The sequence below is a fragment of the Salvelinus fontinalis genome, chromosome 9 (genome assembly GCF_029448725.1).
Source record: "Salvelinus fontinalis isolate EN_2023a chromosome 9, ASM2944872v1, whole genome shotgun sequence".
NCBI lineage: Eukaryota > Metazoa > Chordata > Actinopteri > Salmoniformes > Salmonidae > Salvelinus > Salvelinus fontinalis.
In genome coordinates, this window is record NC_074673.1 from 36343739 (window position 1) to 36367925 (window position 24187).

The 24187-nt window shown below is 40.3% G+C and overlaps 1 protein-coding gene across 3 annotated transcripts in view; it reads right to left on the reverse strand.

Moving 5' to 3' along the window:
• Positions 1-24187, reverse strand: part of LOC129862500 (enhancer of mRNA-decapping protein 4-like) — a 56123-nt gene that overhangs the window by 30799 nt on the left and 1137 nt on the right. For all 3 annotated transcript variants that reach the window (XM_055934236.1, XM_055934237.1, XM_055934235.1), the window contains exons 2-4: positions 8511-8667; positions 8198-8309; positions 4879-4978 (exon numbers count right to left, since the gene is read on the reverse strand). In XM_055934236.1, coding sequence (XP_055790211.1) covers positions 4879-4978; positions 8198-8309; positions 8511-8667 — 369 coding nt within the window. The remainder of the gene's footprint in view (positions 1-4878; positions 4979-8197; positions 8310-8510; positions 8668-24187) is intronic.

Here is a 24187-nt window from a genome sequence, read left to right on the forward strand (position 1 = left end):
TGGAATCAAGATTCCAGCCAAAGAGATAGAACACAGGGGTCTTGGCAGTCACACAGCCAAAAGCAAATATATTTTTTATCCACTGTTAATCAAACAAATAGACCTTCCTTTAACCTTTGCAACACCAAGAGCAGGTTTCTAAAGTGCAATTTTTGGGTCTGACAGAAAACAACAAAAATAAATCTAAAAAAAGGTGTTTGTGGTTTCCAAGGAATACAAATCTGAATGGGTACGTACGGTCAGAGTTAGCAACGTGTATTTCCAGAACATGAAATGCAAAGAAAATCCAATGAAAGGGGTACAAAATGGTCAGATCAATGCTGACATCAAGGAAATTCTAAACAAATTGAGACGTGATCTCTTTAAAAGGACAGTCTCACAAGAATAATCATTATTCCATTCTCACTACGCGCTACTCAAAATGCTTGGAACAAATAAAAAGGGAATCGTTCACAAGCACATTTTCAGATCCGATGACAGTCTTGGTAATGTGTGTTTTCGGCAGGAACGGGCATTTAAAATGATTTTACTATTTGAATAATATAATTAATTGTAAGTGCATTCGTTAAGTATTCAGACCCCTTGACTTTTCCCACTTTGTTACGTTACAGCCTTATTCTAAAATTGATTAAATAAAAGTCATTGATTTACACCTCAACACAATCCTTTCTTGGAGCTCTACTGACAATTCCTTCGACCTAATGGCTTGGTTTTAGCTCTGACATGTACTGTCAACTGTGGGACCTTATATAGATAGGTGTGCCCCTTTCCAAATCATGTCCAATCAATTGAATTTACCACAGGTGGACTCCAATCAAGTTGTAGAAACATCTCAAGGATGATCAATGGAAACAGGACACGTCTGAGCTCAATTTCGAGTCTCATAGCAAAGGGTTGGAATACTTATGTAAATAAGGTATTCCTGTTTTAGAATTTTTATACATTTGAAAACATTTCTAAAAACCTGTTTTTGCTCTGTCACTATGGACAACTGTGTGTAGATTGATGTTTTTTAAATTTAAAAAATCTATTTTAGAATAAGGCTGTAACGTAACAAAATGTGGAAAAAGTCAAGGGGTCTGAAACCTTTCCGAATGCACTGTATTTGGATTTCTGGACTCATTTTATACATAGAAATTGACATATCATTAACCAATCAGAGCCCTCCGTTAGGACTGCACATTCAGTAAATCACCAGCAGAGGGAGTTCTTTGAATCTATTTTCCCATACACTGTTTGTTGGTGGTGCCCATAAAATGTATCATAACTTCAGAATTAGCAGAGAGCCCACTGGAAATCTGATGTACTTGTAGCGTATACTGTTCCAAACAAAGTCAAATTGAACAAAATCAAAAAGTGTAGTTCTGAGAAAATCATAAATAAGTTGAATAAATGGTATGTGAACAATTTTATTTCAGAATCTAGACATACTCCATGTTAGAGCACACCTCGGAGTATAACGACACCAAGATGTCTGTATCATGTACAGTTCACAGGCGGCATGTATAGGTCAAAAAATGCCTAAAATCGCCAGTTTCATCATGATCTTCGCAAAAATGGTTTGTGATACAAATGTGAAAAGTATGTTAAACACTCCTATGTAAGAATTGCCAGAACAATCAGAGATGACAAAAATATTTTCTGCTCCCGCTGGAATTTCCCCCGTTGTTAAAATGAAAGGCCACAGATCTTTAGTTTAAAGACCCTCGCTGCCTTTCGTCTGAATGTTGAGTTTGATCTGAAACCATTCCTGTGGTTATGCTATCCATTTTAAATAAAACTGTATAGGCTTATTATGTAGGCAATTTGTGATATTGCCATCTATTGTAAATTAAAAAAGGACATTTACTGAAGTAAATGTGGTTTGCCAGCTAATCTTAATAGTGGTAGTGACGGGAGTAGTAATGGTAGTAAGGAAAGGAAGATACCTAGTTGGTTGTACAACTGAATGCATTCAACTGAAATGTCTTCCGCATTTAACCCAACCCCTCTGAATCAGAGGTGAGGGGAGGCTGCCATAATCAACATCGACGTCTTCAGCGCTCGGGGAACAGTGCCTTGCTCTGGGGCAGAAAGACAGATTTTACCTTGTCAGCACAGGGATTCGATCCAGCAACATTTTGGTTACTGGCCCAATGCTCTAACAACTAGGCTACCTGTGGTAATAGGGTTTTCATAGGCTCTGTTAGTTATAGTGACCTATTTTGGGGTGGTTTGTAGGTGTGGAGTTATTATAGTAGGCTAGAGTGCACTATATCATCATAAGCAAAATGTTTCAGTGGCAGTGATTTCAGTTTACAATGTTGAAGCCTGGTGCCCAACGAATGGCGCAGCGGTCTAAGGCACTGCATGCATATTAATGCATATGTGTGTAATATATATACACTGCTCAAAAAAACAAAGGGAACACATCCTAGATCTGAATGAATGAAATATTCTTATTAAATACTTTTTTCTTTACATAGTTGAATGTGCTGACAACAAAATCACACAAAAAATATCAATGGAAATCAAATTTATCAACCCATGGAGGTCTGGATTTGGAGTCACACTCAAAAGTGGAAAACCACACTACAGGCTGTTCCAACTTTGATGTAATGTCCTTAAAACAAGTCAAAATGAGGCTCAGTAGTGTGTGTGGCCTCCACGTGCCTGTATGACCTCCCTACAACACCTGGGCATGCTCCTGATGAGGTGGCGGATGGTCTCCTGAGGGATCTCCTCCCAGACCTGGACTAAAGCATCCGCCAACTCCTGGACAGTCTGTGGTGCAACGTGGCGTTGGTGGATGGAGCGAGACATGATGTCCCAGATGTGCTCAATTGGATTCAGGTCTGGGGAACGGGCGGGCCAGTCCATAGCATCAATGTCTTCCTCTTGCAGGAACTGCTGACACACTCTAGCCACATGAGGTCTAGCATTGTCTTGCATTAGGAGGAACCCAGGGCCAACCGCACCAGTATATTGTCTCACAAGGGGTCTGAGGATCTCATCTCAGTACCTAATGGCAGTCAGGCTACCTCTGGCGAGCACATGGAGGGCTGTGCGGCCCCCCAAAGAAATGCCACCCCACACCATGACTGACCCACCGCCAAACCGGTCATGCTGGAGGATGTTGCAGGCAGCAGAACGTTCTCCACGGCGTCTCCAGACTCTGTCACGTCTGTCACATGTGCTCAGTGTGAACCTGCTTTCATCTGTGAAGAGCACAGGGCGCCAGTGGCAAATTTGCCAATCTTGGTGTTCTCTGGCAAATGCCAAACGTCCTGCACGGTGTTGGGCTGTAAGCACAACCGCCACCTGTGGACGTCGGGCCCTCATACCACCCTCATGGAGTCTGTTTCTGACCGTTTGAGCAGACACATGCACATTTGTGGCCTGCTGGAGGTCATTTTGCAGGGCTCTGGCAGTGCTCCTCCTAATCCTATTCATACTTTGTGCATGACACAAGTAATTTTTACAACAATTGTTTACAGACAGATTATTTCACTGTATCACAATTCCAGTGGGTCTGAAGTTTACATACACTAAGTTGACAGCTTGGAAAATTCCAGAAAATGTCATGGCTTTAGAAGCTTCTGATTGACTCAAATGATGTCAATTAGCCTATTGGAGGTGTACCTGTGGATGTATTTCAAGGCCTACCTTAAAATGCAGTGCCTCTTCGCTTGACATCATGGGAAAATCAAAAGAAAATCAGCCAAGACCCCAGAAAAAATAAAAAATAAAATGGGAGACCTCCACAAGTCTGGTTCATCCTTGGGAGAAATTTCCAAACGCCTGAAGGTACCACGTTCATCTGTACAAACAATAGTACGCAAGTATAAACACCATGGAACCACGCAGCCGTCATACCGCTCAGAAAGGAGACGCGTTCTCTCTCCTAGAGATGAGCGTACTTTGGTGCGAAAAGTGCAAATCAATCCCAGAACAACAGCAAAGGACCTTGTGAAGATGCTGGAGGAAACCGGTACAAAAGTATCTATATCCACAGTAAAACAAGTCCTATATCGACATATCCCGAAAGGCCGCTCAGCAAGGAAGAAGCCACTGCTCCAAAACCACCATAAAAAAGCCAGACTACGGTTAGCAACTGCACATGGGAACAAAGATTTTACTTTTTGGAGAAATGTCCTCTGGTCTGATGAAACAAAAATAGAACTGTTTGGCCATATTGAACATCGTTATGTTTGGAGGAAAAAGGGGTAGGTTGCAAGCCGAAGAACACCATCCCAACCGTGATGCACAGGGGTGGCAGCATCATGTTCTGGGGGTGCTTTGCTGCAGGAGGGACTGGTGCACATCAGAAAGTAGATGGCATCATGAGGATGGAAAATTATGTAGATATATTGAAGCAACATCTCAAGACATCAGTCAGGAAGTTAAAGCTTGGTCGCAAATGGGTCTTCCAAATGGACAATGACCCCAAGCATACTTCCAAAGTTGTGGCAAATTGGCTTAAGGACAACAAAGTCATGGTAATGGAGTGGCCATCACAAAGCCCTGACGTCAATCCTATAGAAAATTTGTGGGCAGAACTGAAAAAGCGTGTGCGAGCAAGGAGGCCTACAAACCTGACTCAGTTACAGAATCTCTGTCAGGAGGAATGGGCCAAAATTCACCCAACTTATTGTGGCTAAGGTGTATTTAAACTTCCGACTTCAACTGTATGTGTGTATATAGCCGTAATGATCGGATCATACCAAGCAACAAGGGATGGTAATGCATGGTTCCACACCAAAGGCTGGTGAGGGGAGGATGGCTCATAATAATGAATGAAATGGAGTACATGGAAACCAGGTGTTTGAGACCATTCCATATTTTACTATTCCTTTCCTAAACATTTAAAACTTCCACCAGCCACCATTCCAAACTCACCTCGGATGGCATATGCCAGGTATGCATTAGAGACTGCAATGAGGTTGCCGTAGTAATACTTGTGCTCCCAGTCGTACTTGGCGACAGGCTGGATTTTTACCTGCATGGAACAGGAAAGAGTCTAAATTAAAGGACCCATATACTTACAACAGAGCAGCACTAAGTCAAGAACATTGTATATTGTGTTAACATGAGGACAGATATTCAAACAATGGTAGTAAGCTCAAAACAGTGCTCGGTAATATATTGCTTAGCTATGTAGAGATATCTACACTTGAGACAACCACCCTTGCCTAAAATAATTGTCTTTACATTGTTTGTCTGACAACGTTGGTGTAATCACCCCGGTGACCTTTTTCATGTTCTCAAGGACAGTTGAGGGCCCAGTGCAGCTGTTTTGATCTCAATATTAAGTCATTACTCTGTAACATTTAAGAAATGTACTGTAATCGTTACCCATACATTTTTTTTCTTCAAAATGGTAAAAAAGCAACAAAAATAGTTTAACAAAAAAAATGTATCAAGCAAGAATTTTGCTAGGACTGTATGGGAGTGGTCTAAGTGCATTAACCCACAGTTAGGAATGTGGTGCGGGGTATGCAACCTGAAAACTAGCTATTATTGGCAGAGCGGTTTGGAACTATTAACAGACGGGATTCTATTAAAGTGTAAAAGTATTTGGTTTTAAATATACGTAAGTATCAAAAGTACAAGTATTAAATATTTAAAATTCCTTAAATTAAAAAGGCACCATTTGCTTGTTTTTATTTATTTATGTATAGCCAGGGGCACACTCCAACACTAATGACATAATTTACAAACAAAGCATTCGTGTTTAGTGAGTCTGCCAGATCAGAGGCAGAAGAGACGTTCTCTTGATAAGTGCGTGAATTGGACCATTTTCCTGCCCTGCTAAGCATTCAAAATGTAACGAGTACATTTTGGTGTCAGGGAAAATGTATGGAGTATAAATAAGATTATTTTCTTTACGAAGGTAGTGAAGTAAAAAAAATATATAAATAGTCAAGGAAAAGTACAGATTAGCCCCCAAAAACTACTTGAGTAGTACTTTAAAGTATTTTTACACCACTGTCGAACAGTAATCTATGCCGCTCGGTCATGTTGTCAACAAGGCAGCATGATGCATTTTTCAGAAACACGCATCTCTTTTCCATAAAATATATGTTTGATAATTCTAACTAGTTTTCATTGAGAAGACAGATAAAGGGCAAGAGCACTAGCCTCGTGTCATACTGTTGCAAGCCGGAGAGGAACCTCTGGCTGGAATGGATCTTGTTAGCTACCCACTCATGCTGCATATAGTCAAGTTTAAGCAGACTTGAATAATGCCACAAGGCATATAGACATATTGAAAGCATTCAATGATTTACTGTTCGCCAAAGTCCCTATACAGCTACAGTACTTTACAAAAAAAGATACCGGTTGCTTGCGTGCGTATCAGCCATGAAAAGCCAACTGACATTTACTCCTGAGGTGCTGACTTGTTGCACCCTCGACAACCACTGTGATTATTATTATTATTATTATTTGACCCTGCTGGTCATCTATGAACATTTGAACATCTTGGCCGTGTTCTGTTATAATCCCCACCCAGCACAGCCAGAAGAGGACTGGCCACCCCTCATAGCCTGGTTCCTCTCTAGGTTTCTTCCTAGGTTTTGGCCTTTCTAGGGAGTTTTTCCTAGCCACCGTGCTTCTAGACCTGCATTGCTTGCTGTTTGGGGTTTTAAGCTGGGTTTCTGTACAGCACTTTGTGACATCAGCTGATGTAAGAAGGGTTTTATAAATAAATTTGATTGACACACTAGCTGCCGCATTTTCCTCATTTATTTATTTATTAAATCAGTACTTGTCCCTGCTTTCTTTTTTTGCCGTGGTTAGGGCTGTTGAGGTCATGAAATTGCCAGCCGGTGATTGTCAAGCAAATAACTGCCGGTCTCAAAGTAATTGACCGTTAACTAACAAACACATTTAGCATCTCCTGGGTAGATGAACAGATGATCGCCGCATGTATGGTTCCCACCGTGAAGCATGGAGGAGGAAGTGTGATGGTGCTTTGCTGGTGACACTGTGATTTATTTAGAATTCAAGGCACACTTAACCAGCATGGCTACCACAGCATTCTGCATCAATATGCCACCCCATCTGGTTTGCGCTTAGTGGGACTATCATTTGTTTTTCAACAGGATTATGACCCAAAACACCTCCAGGCTATGTAAGGGATATTTGACCAAGGAGGAGCGTGATGGAATGCTGCATCAGATAACCTGGCCCCCATAATCACCTGACCTCAACCCAATTGAGATGGTTTAGGAGGAGTTGGACCGCAGAGTGAAGGAAAAGTAGCCAACATGTGTTCAGGATATGTGGGAACACCTTAAAGACTGGAAAAGCATTCCAGGTGAAGCTGGTTGAGAGAATGTCAAGAGTGTGCAAAGCAATCAAGGCAAAGGGTGGCTACTTTGAAGAATCTAATAAATATTTTGATTTCTTTAACACTTTTTTGGTTACTACATGAATCCATACGTGTTATTTCATAGTGAATGTCTTCACTATTATTATTATATAATAGCACAAATAAAGAAAAACTTTTGACTGGTACTATATGCAGAGGGAATGATACAAAATAAAAACACTTCCTCATATGCAATTGAAACCTGCATTTCTCTACTGTTCTATTGGTTTTCAAATCAACTTTCTTTAGTTGTCCAGCAGCCAAAGGCACAATCCTAGTCATATTTGCAACCCATGCTAGTTGTTGAATCTTTAGATATCCCCTCCTAAAATTCGAATGACTATTTCCATCTTTGTCATATGATGCCACTTGCATGTGCAGTGCGCTTTTTACAAGTGTTTTCCCGCTAATCGCATTTGTTACCTTTGGGTGTACAACCATGTGCACATCGCTGCACTAATCAAAAGTAAAATGGAACATATCTTTTGAACAGTTTGGGGTAGAAACACAGTTTTTAGTATAATAATTGTGAAACCATGACATTAACAAAGCTGTATTCAGTGTGTATATATGGCACTCAGGATGCACTAGGCAGGCACACATATTTTAAAAGAGTTATTGACTTCGGAAAAAAAGTGACCAGCTGGAAATGAGTATAACTGGCTATTTGGCCAACGGCCGGCGCTTAGTGAAAACACAGGAAAGAAAATCCATAATCGGTCGTTCTCTATCAGGAAATAACACTTTTACACTGTTCCGTTATATCAGCTATTGTACAAATATGATACAAAACACTAGAAAATAAAATTGACTGCACTGGGCCTTTAATACTCAAAGTCTTACCTTGTTGCTGCCACGTGCCTTACTGTCAATGCTTGAGTCTCGACTGGCCACAATTTCAACATTGTTGGATGTGATGGGAATGCAAGTGGAGCCATCATCCCCAGAGAGGCAGCTGGTGAAGAAACCAAATACAATGTTAACAAACTGGACACTTGATCTCCTTAAGAGATCTAGATTGAACATGGGTTTCAACAACCAATCAACCCAACTGGTTCACACAATACTGAATGTGCATTTCTGTACATGAGAAATCTCTGTTAAGGCAGAGAAAAATACTGTACAACATAATAAAGAAGAGGTAACTTTTACTTACATGATCTGACACTCTTGAGTGTTCATGTTCTCTGAATTAGGGCCTGTGGATTCAGCCATGGTTGACCTGTCGCCTGCTCCTATAAGGTCTGTTCCCAGAAGTCCATTCAATTCACCATTGAAAGATGTTTTGCTTTGGTTCTCACTTGGAGAAGCATCTACGGAAACAAACACCTGTGAGTACCTCAGTCGCCCTAACTTTGGATATCACCAAAAATTATGATAAGTAGCGAACCCTATTGCCAAGCACATTTTCAGGGGTGAAGCCGAAAGGGGATGATAATGTCCCTCGCGTAATTTTACATGCTACCAGAAAACCGTTACTCATCAAGGACTGATGTTTCATCGCCTCCAAAGAACCCAGGCAACCTCATGCCTTATGATTTGGTTCTGGTGCTTAGACCTTGATGACCCTCAGTTCCATTACATTACACATAAGTCATTGAACGAAGGCGTCTTCTGGACAGGAGAGTTTTGTGAAGAGCCCCGGCGCCCTGTCTGAACATTAACGCACTTCACTTGCGGTATTGTTTTGGAAGCATAAGGGCTTTCATATCACAGAGAAAACATTGTCAAAAAACAAAAAAAAAGGTTAAATTGATACATACCTTTATAGGGTTATGGTTCGCAAACGGCCATATTTTCATGTTACAGTGCTTGTTTAAGTAAAACCAGATGGAAGACAGAGTGGACTACCTGTTCTAATTAGCTCCAAAAACCTGTGTGTTAACTTTAGACCTATACCACAAACGTGCTGTCACTGAAAAATAATGTCAGCTGCAACTATGTTAAATCCGTTGAACCCAGTAAATAGGTATTTTGCATTTGTGAAATTATTTTGTGAAATGAAAGTAAAGGGATTTATGTTTCTAGAACAGTGCTGCAATTGAGAATCGATTCACGTTTAGATGGAGTATTTGGCTGTTTTGGCTTCCAAAGCCAATTCGCCTTTAAACAGAACATGTAAAGTCCTTGGACTATAAGGAGTAATGTTAGGCATGGTGTTAGGGGACAAAGTGAAACTTTGGTCCTCGAGTTCTACTTCGTATTACATGTTAGAAGCTTCTCAGGAACAGAGAACACTATTTCACGAGGATAGGATTTACCATTATTTTCAAGTTATCGTAAAAGGTTGGGGACAGGTCAATGTTAATCCCTAGTCAATAATGGCACTAAGTGGCCTGTCAGGATTCTTAAATTCAACACATTGTCCAATATGGCATGATAGGAAATAAAAACAAAAACTATATTTCATAGTATATTATGCAAATTAGGCCGTATGGAATACATAATTACAGTAATTTAGACCGATAATTTTAGGTAGGGTGGTCATATTAACTATTTATGAAAGCATACCTCTTTTTATACTACTTTATGCAAATTAGATACACACAAAAACATCCCTACACAAGCACCCACACCCTAAACATAGAAACACTTCTCAGCATTCTCAAACACTCACACAGCACCCCCACCAACACTTCTGACCAAGTCTGACCTGTAGCACCGAGTGCTACTAGACTAATAACATAAAAGGTAAGCCTGCACCCAAGTTGGGTTTCATTGTCATGTTATTTTTCATGATGAGTTACTCTGTTGATGGGCGGATAAACTGCAGTTTACCTGAACTAATTCGTTTAGGCACAGAAGAGAATGAGCCGCCTGCTAGCCAGCTGCACAGAAAGATAGATGGTACACATTTTCAATTCACTGATATTTAGCCTGTTTTTATCGTTTGTAGGGCTGTAGCCACTGAATTCTGGTCGTTTTTACTTGAAAAAATAAAACCGTCACAAAATTTGCCGCCGACAATACAGCCAATGCAGCGCTGCCTCTCGCCCAGCTCGATGCCTCAGCAAAATGCGTCAGGCACTCCCACACAGCTAGAAATCTAGCCCTCAACATTGAAATGGAGGTGGCGAAAGGTGAATTTGGACCAATCCACACATCAAAACGTGGCTACAAGGCTTTACTTTGTAACCTGCTGTTTCTTTTTCTTCGTGTCTCTAGCTAGGTTTCCATCCAATTGGGCAACAGATGTGACTATTGAAAAACTGTGTAACGGATGTGAAATGGCTAGCTAGTTAGCGGGTACGCGCTAGTAGCGATTCAATCAGTTACGTCACTTGCTCTGAAACCTAGAAGTAGGGTTGCACCTTGCTCTGCAAGGGCCGTGGCCTTTGTGGAGCGATGGGTAACGATGCTTCGTGGGCGACCGTTGTTGATGTGTGCAGAGGGTCCCTGGTTCGCGCCCGTGTTGGGGCGAGGGGACGCCGTAAAGTTAAACTGTTACAACTGCATAAAAACAAAAGCACATTCTCCCACACAATTACCTTGTTGCAGATAAAAGGCTGTGAGTGATGACGTAGTACACATAAAAATACATTTTGCAGTTAAATCCCCTCCCCAAAAAATACAAGTTAAATGGGTTTCCATCACATTTTCAATTCTAGTTCTCTCACCAAACATTTGCGTTATATAGCGACTGTGACCACTCTGGTATTGCGTATAGCTTACATGGAGATAATTATTATGAACAAAAGCGCGATAACATTTTTATTTGTCAAACGGCAGCCAAGCATCGATTATCATGTCACCAGAATAAGACCCTCGTGATATTTATTGGAAAGGAGCATCAAGCTCATCACCTTGCACTTTCACCACCCTGTGAAGTTCATCATAACTTATTTCATCTGTAGCCTAATAAACTGCTTGCTTTCCCGACGAGTCGTAGTGGGAGGACGACACGTCATCTCGTGACTCCCAAGGTTATTCGATATGGTTATGATATCAATATTTGTGCATAAAAGCGTTTACATCGACAATCCTCGTATAATTCATTTTACCGACAAGATCCCACCTTGTCTAGGGTATTTTGTTTACATTTGGAAAGTTGAGCGAACATTCCCCCCCCCCATCAGGCCCGTCATGACAATATCTGACGTACTTTACACGCATAAAAAGGTTGGACGGGTGAATAACAGAAGCGAAGGAAAAATGTTTTACCTTATATTTCATAAGACGCCCGATAACAGTGAAACACCCTCATTATTAGCAACACAACGTCACATCGATCTTACTCTGATAGGTTGAGGAAAACCCATTGTAAAGAGCAAATATGAACAAACCGATTTTACAGGTTTCACAAAAAGGCCTGTCCCACATATTTGAACATTCTAACATGACTAAACCGTCCGCATTACGTGCGCGAGTTTTGTAAAATACATTTACACACGTTATTAAATAATTTCATCCAAACTGCTCGCCAGCGTCGACATAACCGGGTACCTTGATGCTCTGCAAGTCCCGCGTCTCCCATGGTTTTTACAAGCATATTAACCCACGACAGTGTTTGAAAGATGAAATTGGTCCACACTCCAATCCAGTTGGTGGCGGTAATGCACCTTAAAATAAGTTGCCAACCACCGTATAAAATCCACAGAAGGATGAACAAGGAGATTAATCAAAATTTAAAAAACTATATAGGTTTCCCATTTTATCTGTGGATTAATTGTCGGAATAGAGAGCACATGGGTGAATTTGGGTGAATAAAAATGTGTAAAAATTTTTCAAAAAGGACCATATGCATTTCAGGTAAAATAACCCAATTTTTATCTCCCAGGACAAATTAGCTAGCAATGTCCATTAATGTTTTTTGTGTGTTTCAACCTGTGCGCAAATTAATATAGTTGGTTTTGAACACGCCTGGTGGGGATAGACAAAATCAACTAGTGCCGTCACCGACAAAAAATAATCTTGGTCGACCAAGAGTCATCGGTACTTTCGACCAATCGATTGTTGGATATTTTAAAACATTTTTCTATACGCTTTTCCATGCATTTGAATAAAATCAACTACATGTATCTTGTCTGATACTTTAAGCGCACTGTCTGATTCAATAATTAAGACAGACAAATGACTCAAGGAGCCCAACGGACACGCTGTATTAAAACAAATGACAGTGAGTGGCTGTGTTACTGGCGCATGTCGTCTCTCCTCCCTGCTGCAGCGACTATAGCACAGCAAGTGTTGATCGCACTGTCCATTCTGAAGCTGCAACATAATTACAGCCATTTAGTTTAATTGTTTCTCTGACATCAAAATCCCCTATTTGTTTAAGAAAAACCTTCCCTATTCCCTCAAACCTTGATCTTTTACGTAACACATGTATGCATCACATGCACTTGACCAATAGGGTCGGACCTATAGACTATCATAATTATAAGAAGAAATTGATTATAAAAAAAACTCTGAACACGTGACAGCAAAATAGGTGCAGAGGATGTGAAAAAGAAACTTGAAACGGGGAATGTTTACTGGTTGCGCAGAAGGGAAATGTATAGTTAGATGTGCGGAAGACATTTGACTTGGTTGTGGTAACTACTGGAGATCAAGAAAATGGAGGGTATTGGAGCAAGCGCTGCGTGAATATTAGGCCTGTGTGTGACAAACAGGTGCTTACTGATGATGATGATAGGGGGCGCTATTTACACTTTGGGGGAAAATCGTTCCCAATTTAAACGGCCTAGTACTCAATTCTTGCTCGTACAATATGCATATTATTATTACCATTGGATAGAAAACACTCTAGTTTCTAAAACCGTTTGAATTATTTCTCTGAGTGAAACCGAACTCATTCTGCAGCACATTTCCTGTCAGGGAGTGAGATTTCAGAAATCGAGGTCCCTGTTCTGAGGTCAGTTTATAAGTCCCCATGTAAGCTATGGGGCTACATGCACTGCATACGCCTTCCTCTAGATGTCAGTAAGTGGTGAGAATTTGAATGGAGTGGATTGCGCAATCTGGGACCCCATATAAGACCGTGGAACGGAAGTACCGTCCTTTTCAACGGTGCGCCTGGTGCAAGAAGACATCACAATGGCGTCCTGCAAACGCTTTCGTTTTAGTAGTTCTATATCTCCGGTCATGTTTTTATTCGTTATAGGTGTTAAAGACATCATAAGGTAGTTAATTTAAACCGACTTATAGCAGTTTATTGCGATTTTCCTGGATTTCTTTCTGATGCGCTTTCACGAGTTGGACACCTCTCCAGTGGGTGGCTAACATTAGCAGCTATTTCGACAGGACAAGAGGACATCTTTCAACCCAAAGACGATTGTTCTGGCGAAAGGACACCTTGCCCAAGATTCTGTTGGAAGCTCAGCTAATAGTAAGCAGTCTTTATGCTGTTAATTCGTACTTATATTGACAAATGTCAAATAATAATTCCGCCATGAATTATGGTGCGGTCTCGCTTTAGCGCACGCTGTATTGCACAGTAACGTTAATTTTAAAAATCTAACACAGCGATTGCATTAAGAACTAATTTGTCTTTCATTTGCTGTCCAACTTGTATTTTTTAGTCAAGTTTATGATTATTTATTTGATTAGATTAGGTGCCTTTCCAAGATGGCGCCGGACAGATTGCTTGATGTTTGCCTACTAATCACATTGTATAACCACGATTTGTGCCGCTAAATATGCACATTTTCGAACAAACTCTATATGCATTGTGTAATATGATGTTATAGGACTGTCATCTGAAGAATTCTGAGAAGGTTAGTGAAAAAATTAATATATTTTGGTGGTTTATACGTTAATCGCTATTTTTGGCTTGAATCAATGCTGTTGTGATGTTTGCTATTATGCTAAGCTAATATAACGCTATATTGTGTTTTCGCTGTAAAACACTTCGAAAATCTGAAATATTGTCTGGATTCACAAGATCTGTGTCTTTCATTTGCTGTACGCTGTGTATTTTTCAGAAATGTTTTATGATGAGTATTTAGGTATTCCACGTTGGTCTCTATAATTGCTCTGGCTGCTTCGGTGCTATTTTTGACGGTAGCTGTGATGGTAGCTGCAATGTAAAACTGATTTATACCTCAAATATGCACATTTTTCGAACAAAACATAGATTTATTGTGTAACATGTTATAAGACTGTCATCTGATGAAGTTGTTTCTTGGTTAGTTTGGTTGGTTCTTGGTTAGTTAGGTTGGCTTTGTGCATGCTACACGTGCTGTGAAAAATGTCTGTCCTTTGTATTTGGTGGTGAGCTAACATAAATATACGTGCTGTTTTCGCTGTAAAACATTTTTTTTTAAATCGGATATGTTGACTGGATTCACAAGATGTGTATCTTTCATTTGCTGTATTGGACTTGTTAATGTGTGAAAGTTAAATATTTAAAAAAATTTTTTTTTGAATTTTGCACTCTGCCTTTTCAGTGGAATGTGGGAGGAGTTCCGCTAGCGGAACGCTGGAGCTAGACAGGTTAAGATATTTTTTTCTGACCATTTGGAAGTGTAAATTCTACCAGAGAGTCTGTTCTAACGAAATATATATACTGTGCCTTTAAATATGAAGCCTTTATTACAGCAAAGACTAAAAAGAGTTGCATGCATTCGTGAATTGTGGTTCATTTATTGTTTAATTATTCAAAGCGCCCTTTATTTCATTTAAAACTAAAATGCTTGTTTGCATTTCAAAGCACGAATGACTCATATGCTGTGTCATGACATGACCGAATGATTGATACAGTAGATATCTATATCTATATATATATATATATATATATATATCTATATCTATATATATATATATATATCTATATATATATATATATCTATATATATATATATATATATATATCTATATATATATATATATATCTATATATATATATATATATATATATATATATCTATATATATATATATATATATATATATATATATAGATAAGTAACAGGGCCCGAGGGGGTGTGGTATATGGCCAATATACCACGGCTAAGGGCTGTTCTTTAGCACAACGCAACGCGGAGCGCCTGGATACAGCCCTTAGCCAAGGTATATTGGTCATATACAAACCCGAGGTGCCATATTGCTATTATAAAGTGGTTACCAACATAATTAGAACAGTAAAAATAAATGTTTTGTCATACCTGTGGTATAGGGTCTGATATACCACGGCTGTCAGCCAATCAGCATTCAGGGCTCGAACCACTCAGGCCTACATAGCAATTCATAAACTAAGTAGGTTATGGCATTAAGTCTAAACAGGACGCGCTCTTAGGACTACAGATCAATGGTGCTTAAACAATGCTACTACTATACGAAGCCTACCAATGATAATGACATTACTTAATATAATGATAATATAACAATAAGGTGGTCAAGAAAAAGGAGGGTATAGGAGCGAGAGCTGCATGCATACTATGTGACAAACAGGTGCTGTTGATTACAATATTATTTTTCTACCCGTTTAGAACAGTGTAAACACTAAATACATTAGTAATACCAGAGTTTGTTCTAAGAAATAAAAAAATTGGAAAGCATTTACTACAGCATAGCAAAGATTAAAAACAGATGAATTTGTGAAATTGATTTATCCAACATTATGCAGTTGCGTGAGGCTTGGTGCTCACGGAATCAGTACGCTATTAAACAAACACTCAAACAGGCAACAGAAGCAGGATCTGTCTTATTTCTGTAGATATACAGTGCCAGTCAAAAGTTTACAACTACTCATTCAAGGGTGATTTAAAAAATGTTCTGCATTGTAGAATAGTGAAAACATCAAAACTATGAAATAAAAAGTATAAGCAAAAGTGTTAAAAAAGATATTTATATTTTAGATTCTTCAAATAGCCACCCTTTGCCTTGACAGCTTTGCACACTCCTTGCATTCTTTCAACCTGCTTCATGAGGTAGTCACCTGGAATGCATTTCAATTAACAGGTGTGCCTTCTTAAAAGTTAATTTGTGGAATTTCTTTCCTTCTTAATGCATTTGAGCCAATCAGTTGTGTTGTGACATGGTAGGGGGGTATACAGAAGATAGCCCTATTTGGTAAAAAACCAAGTCCATGTCATGGCAAGACCAGCTCAAATAAGCAAAGCGTAACGACAGTCCATCATTACTTCTAGTCATGGTCAGTCAATCCAGAACATTAACAACTGTGAAAGTTTCTTCAATTGCAGTTGCAAAAATCAAGCGATGTGATGAAACTGGCTCTCATGAGGACTGCCACAGGAAAGGAAGACCCAGAGTAACCTCTGCTGCTGAGGATCATTTCATTGGAGTTACCAGCCTCAGAAAGTGCAGCCCAAATAAATGCTTCACAAAGTTCAAGTAACAGAAATCAAAACATCAACTGTTCAGAGGAGACTGCATGAAATCTGGCCTTCATGGTCGAATTGCTGCAAAAAAAACACTACTAAAGAACACCAATAATAAGAAGACTTGCTTGGACCAAGAAAAACAAGCAATGGACATTAGATCGGTGGAAATCTGTCCTTTGGTCTGATGAGTCCAAATTTGAGATTTTTGGTTCTAACCGCCGTATCTTTGTGAGACGCAGAGTAGGTGAACGGATGATCTCCACGTGTGGTTCCCACCGCGAAGCATGGAGGCGGTGCTGGTGACACTGTCTGTGATTTATTTAGAATTCAAGGCACACTTGACCAGCATGGCTACCACAGCATTCTGCAGCGATATGCTATCCTATCTGGTTTGGGCTGAGTGGGACTATCATTTGTTTTTCAACAGGACAATGACCCAACAGACCTCCAGGCTGTGTAAGGGCTATTTGACCAAGAAGGAGAGTGATGGAGTGCTGCATCAGATGACCTGTCCTCCACAATACCCAAAGCGCAACCAAATTGAGATGGTCCGACTCATCTCAAACCGCAGAGTGAAGGAAAAGTAGCCATTTCTTGAAATTAGTTGCAAAATGAATTGGAAATATAGTCAAGATGTTGACATGGTTATAAATAATGATTTATAATTTAAATGTGACCTTCAAACTTTACTTTCGTCAAATCCTCCTCCATTTGCAGCAATTACAGCCTTGCAGACCTTTGGCATACTACTTGTCAATTTGTTGAGGTAATCTGAAGAGATTTCACCCCATACATCCAGAAGCACCTCCCACAAGCTGGATTGGCTTGATGGCCACTTCTTACGTACCATACGGTCAAGCTGCCCCCACAACAGCTCAAATCGGGTTGAGATCTGGTGATTGTGCTGGCCACTCTTTTATAGACAGAATACCAGCTGGCTGCTTCTTCCCTAAATTGTTCTTGCATAGTTTGGAGCTGTGCTTTCGGTCATTGTCCTGTTATCCTGTCTAGGATCAGCGTGGCGCTAGCGGCACACCCCCCCCCCCCCCACTGAAAAACCAGTGCCGCGAAATTCAAAAAAAATATTTTTTTAAAATATTTAACTTTCACACATTAAAGTCCAATACAGCTAATGAAAGACACAGATCTTGTGAATCCAGTCAACATTTCCGATTTTTAAAATGTTTTACAGGGAAGACACAATATGTAAAGATGTACATCTATTACCTAAAAACACATTAGCATAATCCACCATCTTTTATTTGTCCACCAACACCAGTAGCCATCACCAATTCGGCTAAACTAAGATATTTATAGCCCCTAACCAACAAAAAAACTCATTAGATGACAGTCTGATAACATATTTATGGTATGGGATAGGTTTTGTTAGAAAAAAGTGCATATTTCAGGTAGATGGCATAGGTTACAATTGCACCCACCGTCACAAATGGAATAGAAAAACTACTTAGAGCAACGTGTTTACCTACTTACTAATCATCAAACATTTCGTAAAAATACACAGCATACACGAATCGAAAGACACAGATCCTGTGAATACAGACAATATTTCAGATTTTCTAAGTGTCTTACAGCGAAAACACAATAAATCGTTATATTAGCTTAGCACATAGCAATTAGCAGCCCAGCATTGATTCTAGCCAAAGTGAGCGATAAAAGTCAACATCGCCAAAAGATATTAATTTTTTCACTAACCTTCTCAGAATTCTTCCGATGACACTCCTGTAACATCACATTACAACATGCATATACAGTTTGATCGAAAATGTTTATATTTAGCCACCAAAATCATGGTTAGACAATGTGAAATGTAGCTCAGTTGGTCAGAAAATTTCCTTGCGCCACTTAGACAGTGATCTACTCTTATACATAAATACTCATAAACGTGACTAAAAAATATAGGGTGGACAGGGATTGATAGACAATTTAATTCTTAATACAATTGCGTTATTACATTTTTTAATTTATCCTTACTTTTCAATACAGTTTGCGCCAAGCGAAGCTACGTCAAAAAACATGGCGTCCTAAGCCACTAAAATGTTTCGACAGAAACGCGATTTATCATAATAAAAATGTCCTACCTTGAGCTGTTCTTCCATCAGTATCTTGGGCAAAGGATCCTTTCTTGGGAGGAATCGTCTTTTGGTGGAAAGCTGTCCTCTTGCCATGTGAAAATGCCAACTGCGTTCGGGATGAACTGAAAGCGTGCCCACCTATTCACAGCGTTAAAGAAATAAATGTCCCAAAATCGCACTAAACGGATATAAATTGCTATAAAACGCTTTAAATTAACTACCTTATGATGTTTTTAACTCCTATAACGAGTGAAAAGATGACCGGAGAAATATAACAGGCTAAACTAACGCTTGGAACAGGAGAGGGTCGGTGTCCTCCACGCGCGTTACGCAGCAAGAAAAGACTTGCTAGCTACAGGGTTTTTTCATTTGTAGTGCCTGTGAACGCGCAATCGACCCCATTGGAATCGTCATCACGTAAAGGCATCCAGGGGAAGACGTAAGAAGTGTCCGTATAGTCATAGCAAAATCAGTGCCCTTTTAACTGACTTCAGAACAGTGGCCAACATTTCTGAAATCTGAATCCATGTCAGGGAAATTGCTGTAGAATGGGCTCTGTTCCACTTAGAGACAAAATTTCAACTCCTATAGAAACTATAGACTGTTTTCTATCCAATAATAATAATAATATGCATATTGTACGATCAAGGATTTTGTGGGAAGCCGTTTCAAAAATTAGCCAAATTAGCATAAATAGTCTAAACAGCGCCCCCATCCCCAACAGGTTAAAGGAAGAAATTGGCTCCATGGCACAATGGAGTGATTGCCTTCCTTCTTTAAGATCCCTTTTACCCTGTACAAATCTCCCACTTTACCACCACCAAAAGCACCTTCAGACCATCACAATGCCTCCACCATGCTTGACAGATGGCGTCAAGCACTCCTCCAGCATCTTTTCTGCATCTCACGAATGTTGTTCTTTGTGATCCGAACACCTTAAAAACTTAGATTCGTCTGTCCAAAACACTTTTTTCCAATCTTCCTCTGTCTAGTGTCTGTTTTGCCCATCTTATTTTGTATTGGCCAGTCTGAGATATAGCTTTTTCTATGCAACCCTAGAAGGCCAGCGTCCCGGAGTAGCCTCTTCACTGTTGATGTTGAGACTGGTGTTTTGCGGGTACTATTTAATGAAGCTGCCAGTTGAGGACTTGTGAGGCTTCTGTTTCTCTAACTAAACACTAATGTACTTGTCCTCTTACTCAGTTGTGCACCGGGGCCTCCCACTCCTTTTTCTATTCTGGTTAGAGACAGTTTGTGCTGTTCTGTGAAGGGAGTAGGACACAGCGTTGCACGAGATCTTCAGTTTCTTAGCAATTTCTCATATGGAATAGCCTTCATTTCTCAGAACAAGAATAGACTGATGAGTTTCAGAAGAAAGTTCTTTGTTTCTGGCCCTTTTGAGCCTGTAATCGAACCCACAAATGCCGATGCACCAGATACTCAACATGTCTAAAGAAGGCCAGTTGTATTGCTTATTTAATCAGAACAGTTTTTAGCTGTGCTAACAATTGCAAAAGGGTTTTCTAATTATCAATTAGCCTTTTAAAATGATAAACTTAGATTAGCTAACACAACGTGCCATTGGAACACCGGAGTGATGGTTGCTGATAATGGGCCGTTTCCAGCTACAATAGTCATTTACAACATTAACAATGTCTACACTGCATCTGATCATTTCAATGTTATTTTAATGGACATTGTTTTTTGCTTGTCTTTCAAAAACAAGGACATTTCTAAGTGACCCTAATCTTTTAAACGGTAGTGTATATGTGGAAACTCCTTCAAGACTGGAAAAGCATTCCAGGTGAAGCTGGTTGAGAGAATGCCAAGAGTGTGCAAAGCTGTCAAGGCAAAGAGTGGCTATTGGAAGAATCTCAAATATTTTTGGATTTGTTTAACACTTTTTTGGTTACTACATGGTTCCATATGTATTATTTCCTAGATTTGATGTCTTCACTATTATTCTACAATGTAGAAAATAGTTCAAATAAAGAAAAACTCTTGAATGAGTAGGTGTCCAAACTTTTGACTGGTACTGTATGTGTTGATCACTTGTCAAACTCATTCCACAGAGGGCCGAGTGTGTGTGGGTTTTCGCTCCACCCTTGTACTTGAGTGATGAATGAAGGTCACTAATTAGTAATTAACTCCCCACACCTGGTTGACAATTAATTGAAAGGGGAAAAAAACAGTACCCCTGTTTATAGCCTCGTTATTGTTACTTTTATAACTGTAGTTTATTTAGTAAATATTTTCTTAACTTTTTCTTGAACTGCATTGTTGGTTAAGGGCTTGTAAGTAAGCATTTCACAGTAAGGTCTACACTTGTTGTATTCAGCGCATGTGTCAAATAAAACGTGATTTGATTAATTAACTAAGGTCACTAATTAGTAAGGAAGTGAGTTTGATACCCCTGGTGTAGATAGTTTGATATATTGAAAACCTAAAATGTACTGTTTCTGTAAATTGGTTATTGAGTTGGACAAAACTGTTGACATTGGGCTATACATCAACATTTCTTGTCTACAGGAAGCAATAGCATCATTTAAAACTTACATTTCAGGAATATAAATGCAACTTAACATTATTTTCCAATGGATTTGTACTTAACCAGGAGGGGGGGGGGATTGCCAAATTATCCCAAAACGTGCTGCAATTTATTTATTTTTATGATATACAAGAAATCACCTAAAAAAGGGTTTCACCTGCCTACCTTCAGTCAGTTTTTGGGCAACCTGCTGCCTAGTTATTTAGCTAGCTAGCTACTCATTTGTATTAAATAAAACCAAAAATGTGTTAGGTAGCCGTTGCACACTTTAAAATTGTAACGTTAGCCAACTTACCTACCAAGCGCCGTCTATAGCTACCTTTCCACGTAAATGTACTGCTAGTTTGATAACCCTGCAAACTACCAAGAAAGCAAGCAAACATCTAACCTGTAGCTAGTCTAGTAATGTTAGTTAGCCAAGTTAGCTAGCCAACATCAATTAATTCATGTTTTACTAGCTAGCTAACGTTAACATTAATTAGCTGAAGTTAACTTGCATGATCGGGATGGCGCATTCTGCTAAAGTTATGCTTTGATCAGACCGACAGTCATTGCATCAATGCTGCATAGTAAATTCTGCATTGACACTTTTCATCATGTAATCCAACATTTGTACTGAATATGTGTGCATTCCTTTTTGCTACTATTTGTCAAGTCTACACATACAATGATGCATATGTTGGATTTATCCAACGTATGCAGCACACAGAACGTTGTGTAATGAATGTAATCGTATTCCTCTGAGCAGAGTAACGGCTCAGGTTACATCCATAACCCAATGTTCTCTTTCGTTTTCGTAATGGGTTGCCAAACGACCTAGAGGTTGTTCAGACAAAAGAGTGGGATAACACCATTTAAATTAGTCCAGATGAGTCCCTGGGACATCACTGTATCCACCACAGGATGCAACAGAATATAATTACCCAACAAGGTAACAGAATTTCCACTCTGGTATACAACCACACACACAAGCAAGCTGAAAGCTATATGATTCTTCATTTGGGTGCAACAGCACCAAGAGTGGAAGGCCTCTGTATAAAACAGCCATCTCATGGATGGTTGAAAAGTATGTACGTACAAGGTTGACGGTACGCTCACTTATCTGGGTTGAGAGAGCATGCCATGTCCAGAACCACAGACCCCAGTGATGGTGTGGACATAACATTGAGTCTGCAGTACCTCAAGAAAGTCGTGGGTGTGTCCCAACTTGCAGCAGCACAGAGTCTAGGGAGATCTCACTGATCAAGACCCATGATATGGCCATACCCGTGACCAACTGTGCTACCACGCTATCTGGAGTTGGTCTACCTGCTACAGCGTATGATTTTGACACGGCATTGGTAATCCAATGTGCCAGTCTCTGTTCCATAACACACAAAAAGCTGTTCTGTTTGACAAACAGTTCTTGTTGCAGCAAGATATTCACTGTGTGCATGCAGGCAAAGTGTATGCAACTCATAACTCTTCTGTGAGCAGTGGGGAGGCAGAGCACATGTCAAACTCATTCCACGGAGGGCCGAGTGTCTGCAGGTTTTCGCTCCTCCCTTGTACTTGATTGATGAATATAGGCCACTAATTAGTAAGAAACTTCCCACACCTGGTTATCTAGGACTTAATTGAAATGGAAAAACAATCCTGCAGACACTACGCCCTACATGGAATGAGTGACACCCCTGCTGCTATTAGCCCATAGAAACATGGGCTACTATCTCTTTTTTTATTTTTATTTTTATAATTTTTATCCCATTTTCTCCCCAATTTTTCGTGGTATCCAATTGCTAGTAATTACTACCTTGTCTCATCGCTACAACTTCCGTACGGGCTCGGGAGAGACGAAGGTCGAAAGCCATGCGTCCTCCGAAGCACAACCCAACTAGCCGTACTGCTTCTTAACACAGCGCGCCTCCAACCCGGAAGCCAGCCGCACCAATGTGTCGGAGGAAACACCGTGTACCTGGCCCCCTTGGCTGGCGCGCACTGCGCCCGGCCCGCCACAGGAGTCGCTGGAGTGCGATGAGACAAGGATATCCCTACCGGCCAAACCCTCCCTACCCCGGACGACGCTATGCCAATTGTGCGTCGCCCCACGGACCTCCCGGTCGCGGCCGGCTGCGACAGAGCCTGGGCGCGAACCCAGAGACTCTGGTGGCGCAGTTAGCACTGCGATGCAGTGCCCTAGACCACTGCGCCACCCGGGAGGCCATGGGCTACTATCTCAAAGAAATCAAAGACATTTGTTGTGAAGTGTCTGTCCTATATCTGAGAGAAAACTTCTTACATTTGGCACTAAACAACTTCCATTAATTCGTTTTTTACTTCTACCGGAATACCTTCAAGTGAGTCTGAGAGGCTTGTGTTCGTCCTAGAGCAAAACAACCAACATGTACGTACGCGTTCGGGAGAGACTCACCTTTCCATAGATGGGTCATAGTGTGTAGCCCAAACTGTTCTGACTCTACAGAGGGAAGCTGGCAGATCTGCATTAACAACTTTAAACTAGTCCCGTGACGCTTGTGGGGGTCGTAGAGCAAAACTAAGAACACCATGGTGTTCGTGAGAGTCTCATATTTTGAAGGCCAAACCGTTTGGGTGCTACAGACGTTTGTGAGAAAGAATGTCTCATGGTCTGACAAATGCCGCTGTAGCCCTGCCACCTTCAGATGCGGAAGGGCAACGTCGGCGGATGTGGCGATTGAGATGCAGCCAAAGCAAAAAACATCCAGCTTAAACAGACGGATTTTGATGGGTATTTGTTTATTATGCTAATTAGAATTATGTGGGAACCGATGCGCACTCCAGGCTGATCTTCCTCAAGACCTGAGGGAACAAGTGAATTGCTGGAAAAGCATACAGCAGCTCCCATGGCCATCTGTGCGATAGAGCATTGACCCTGAGTGGTCCTGCTGTACCCG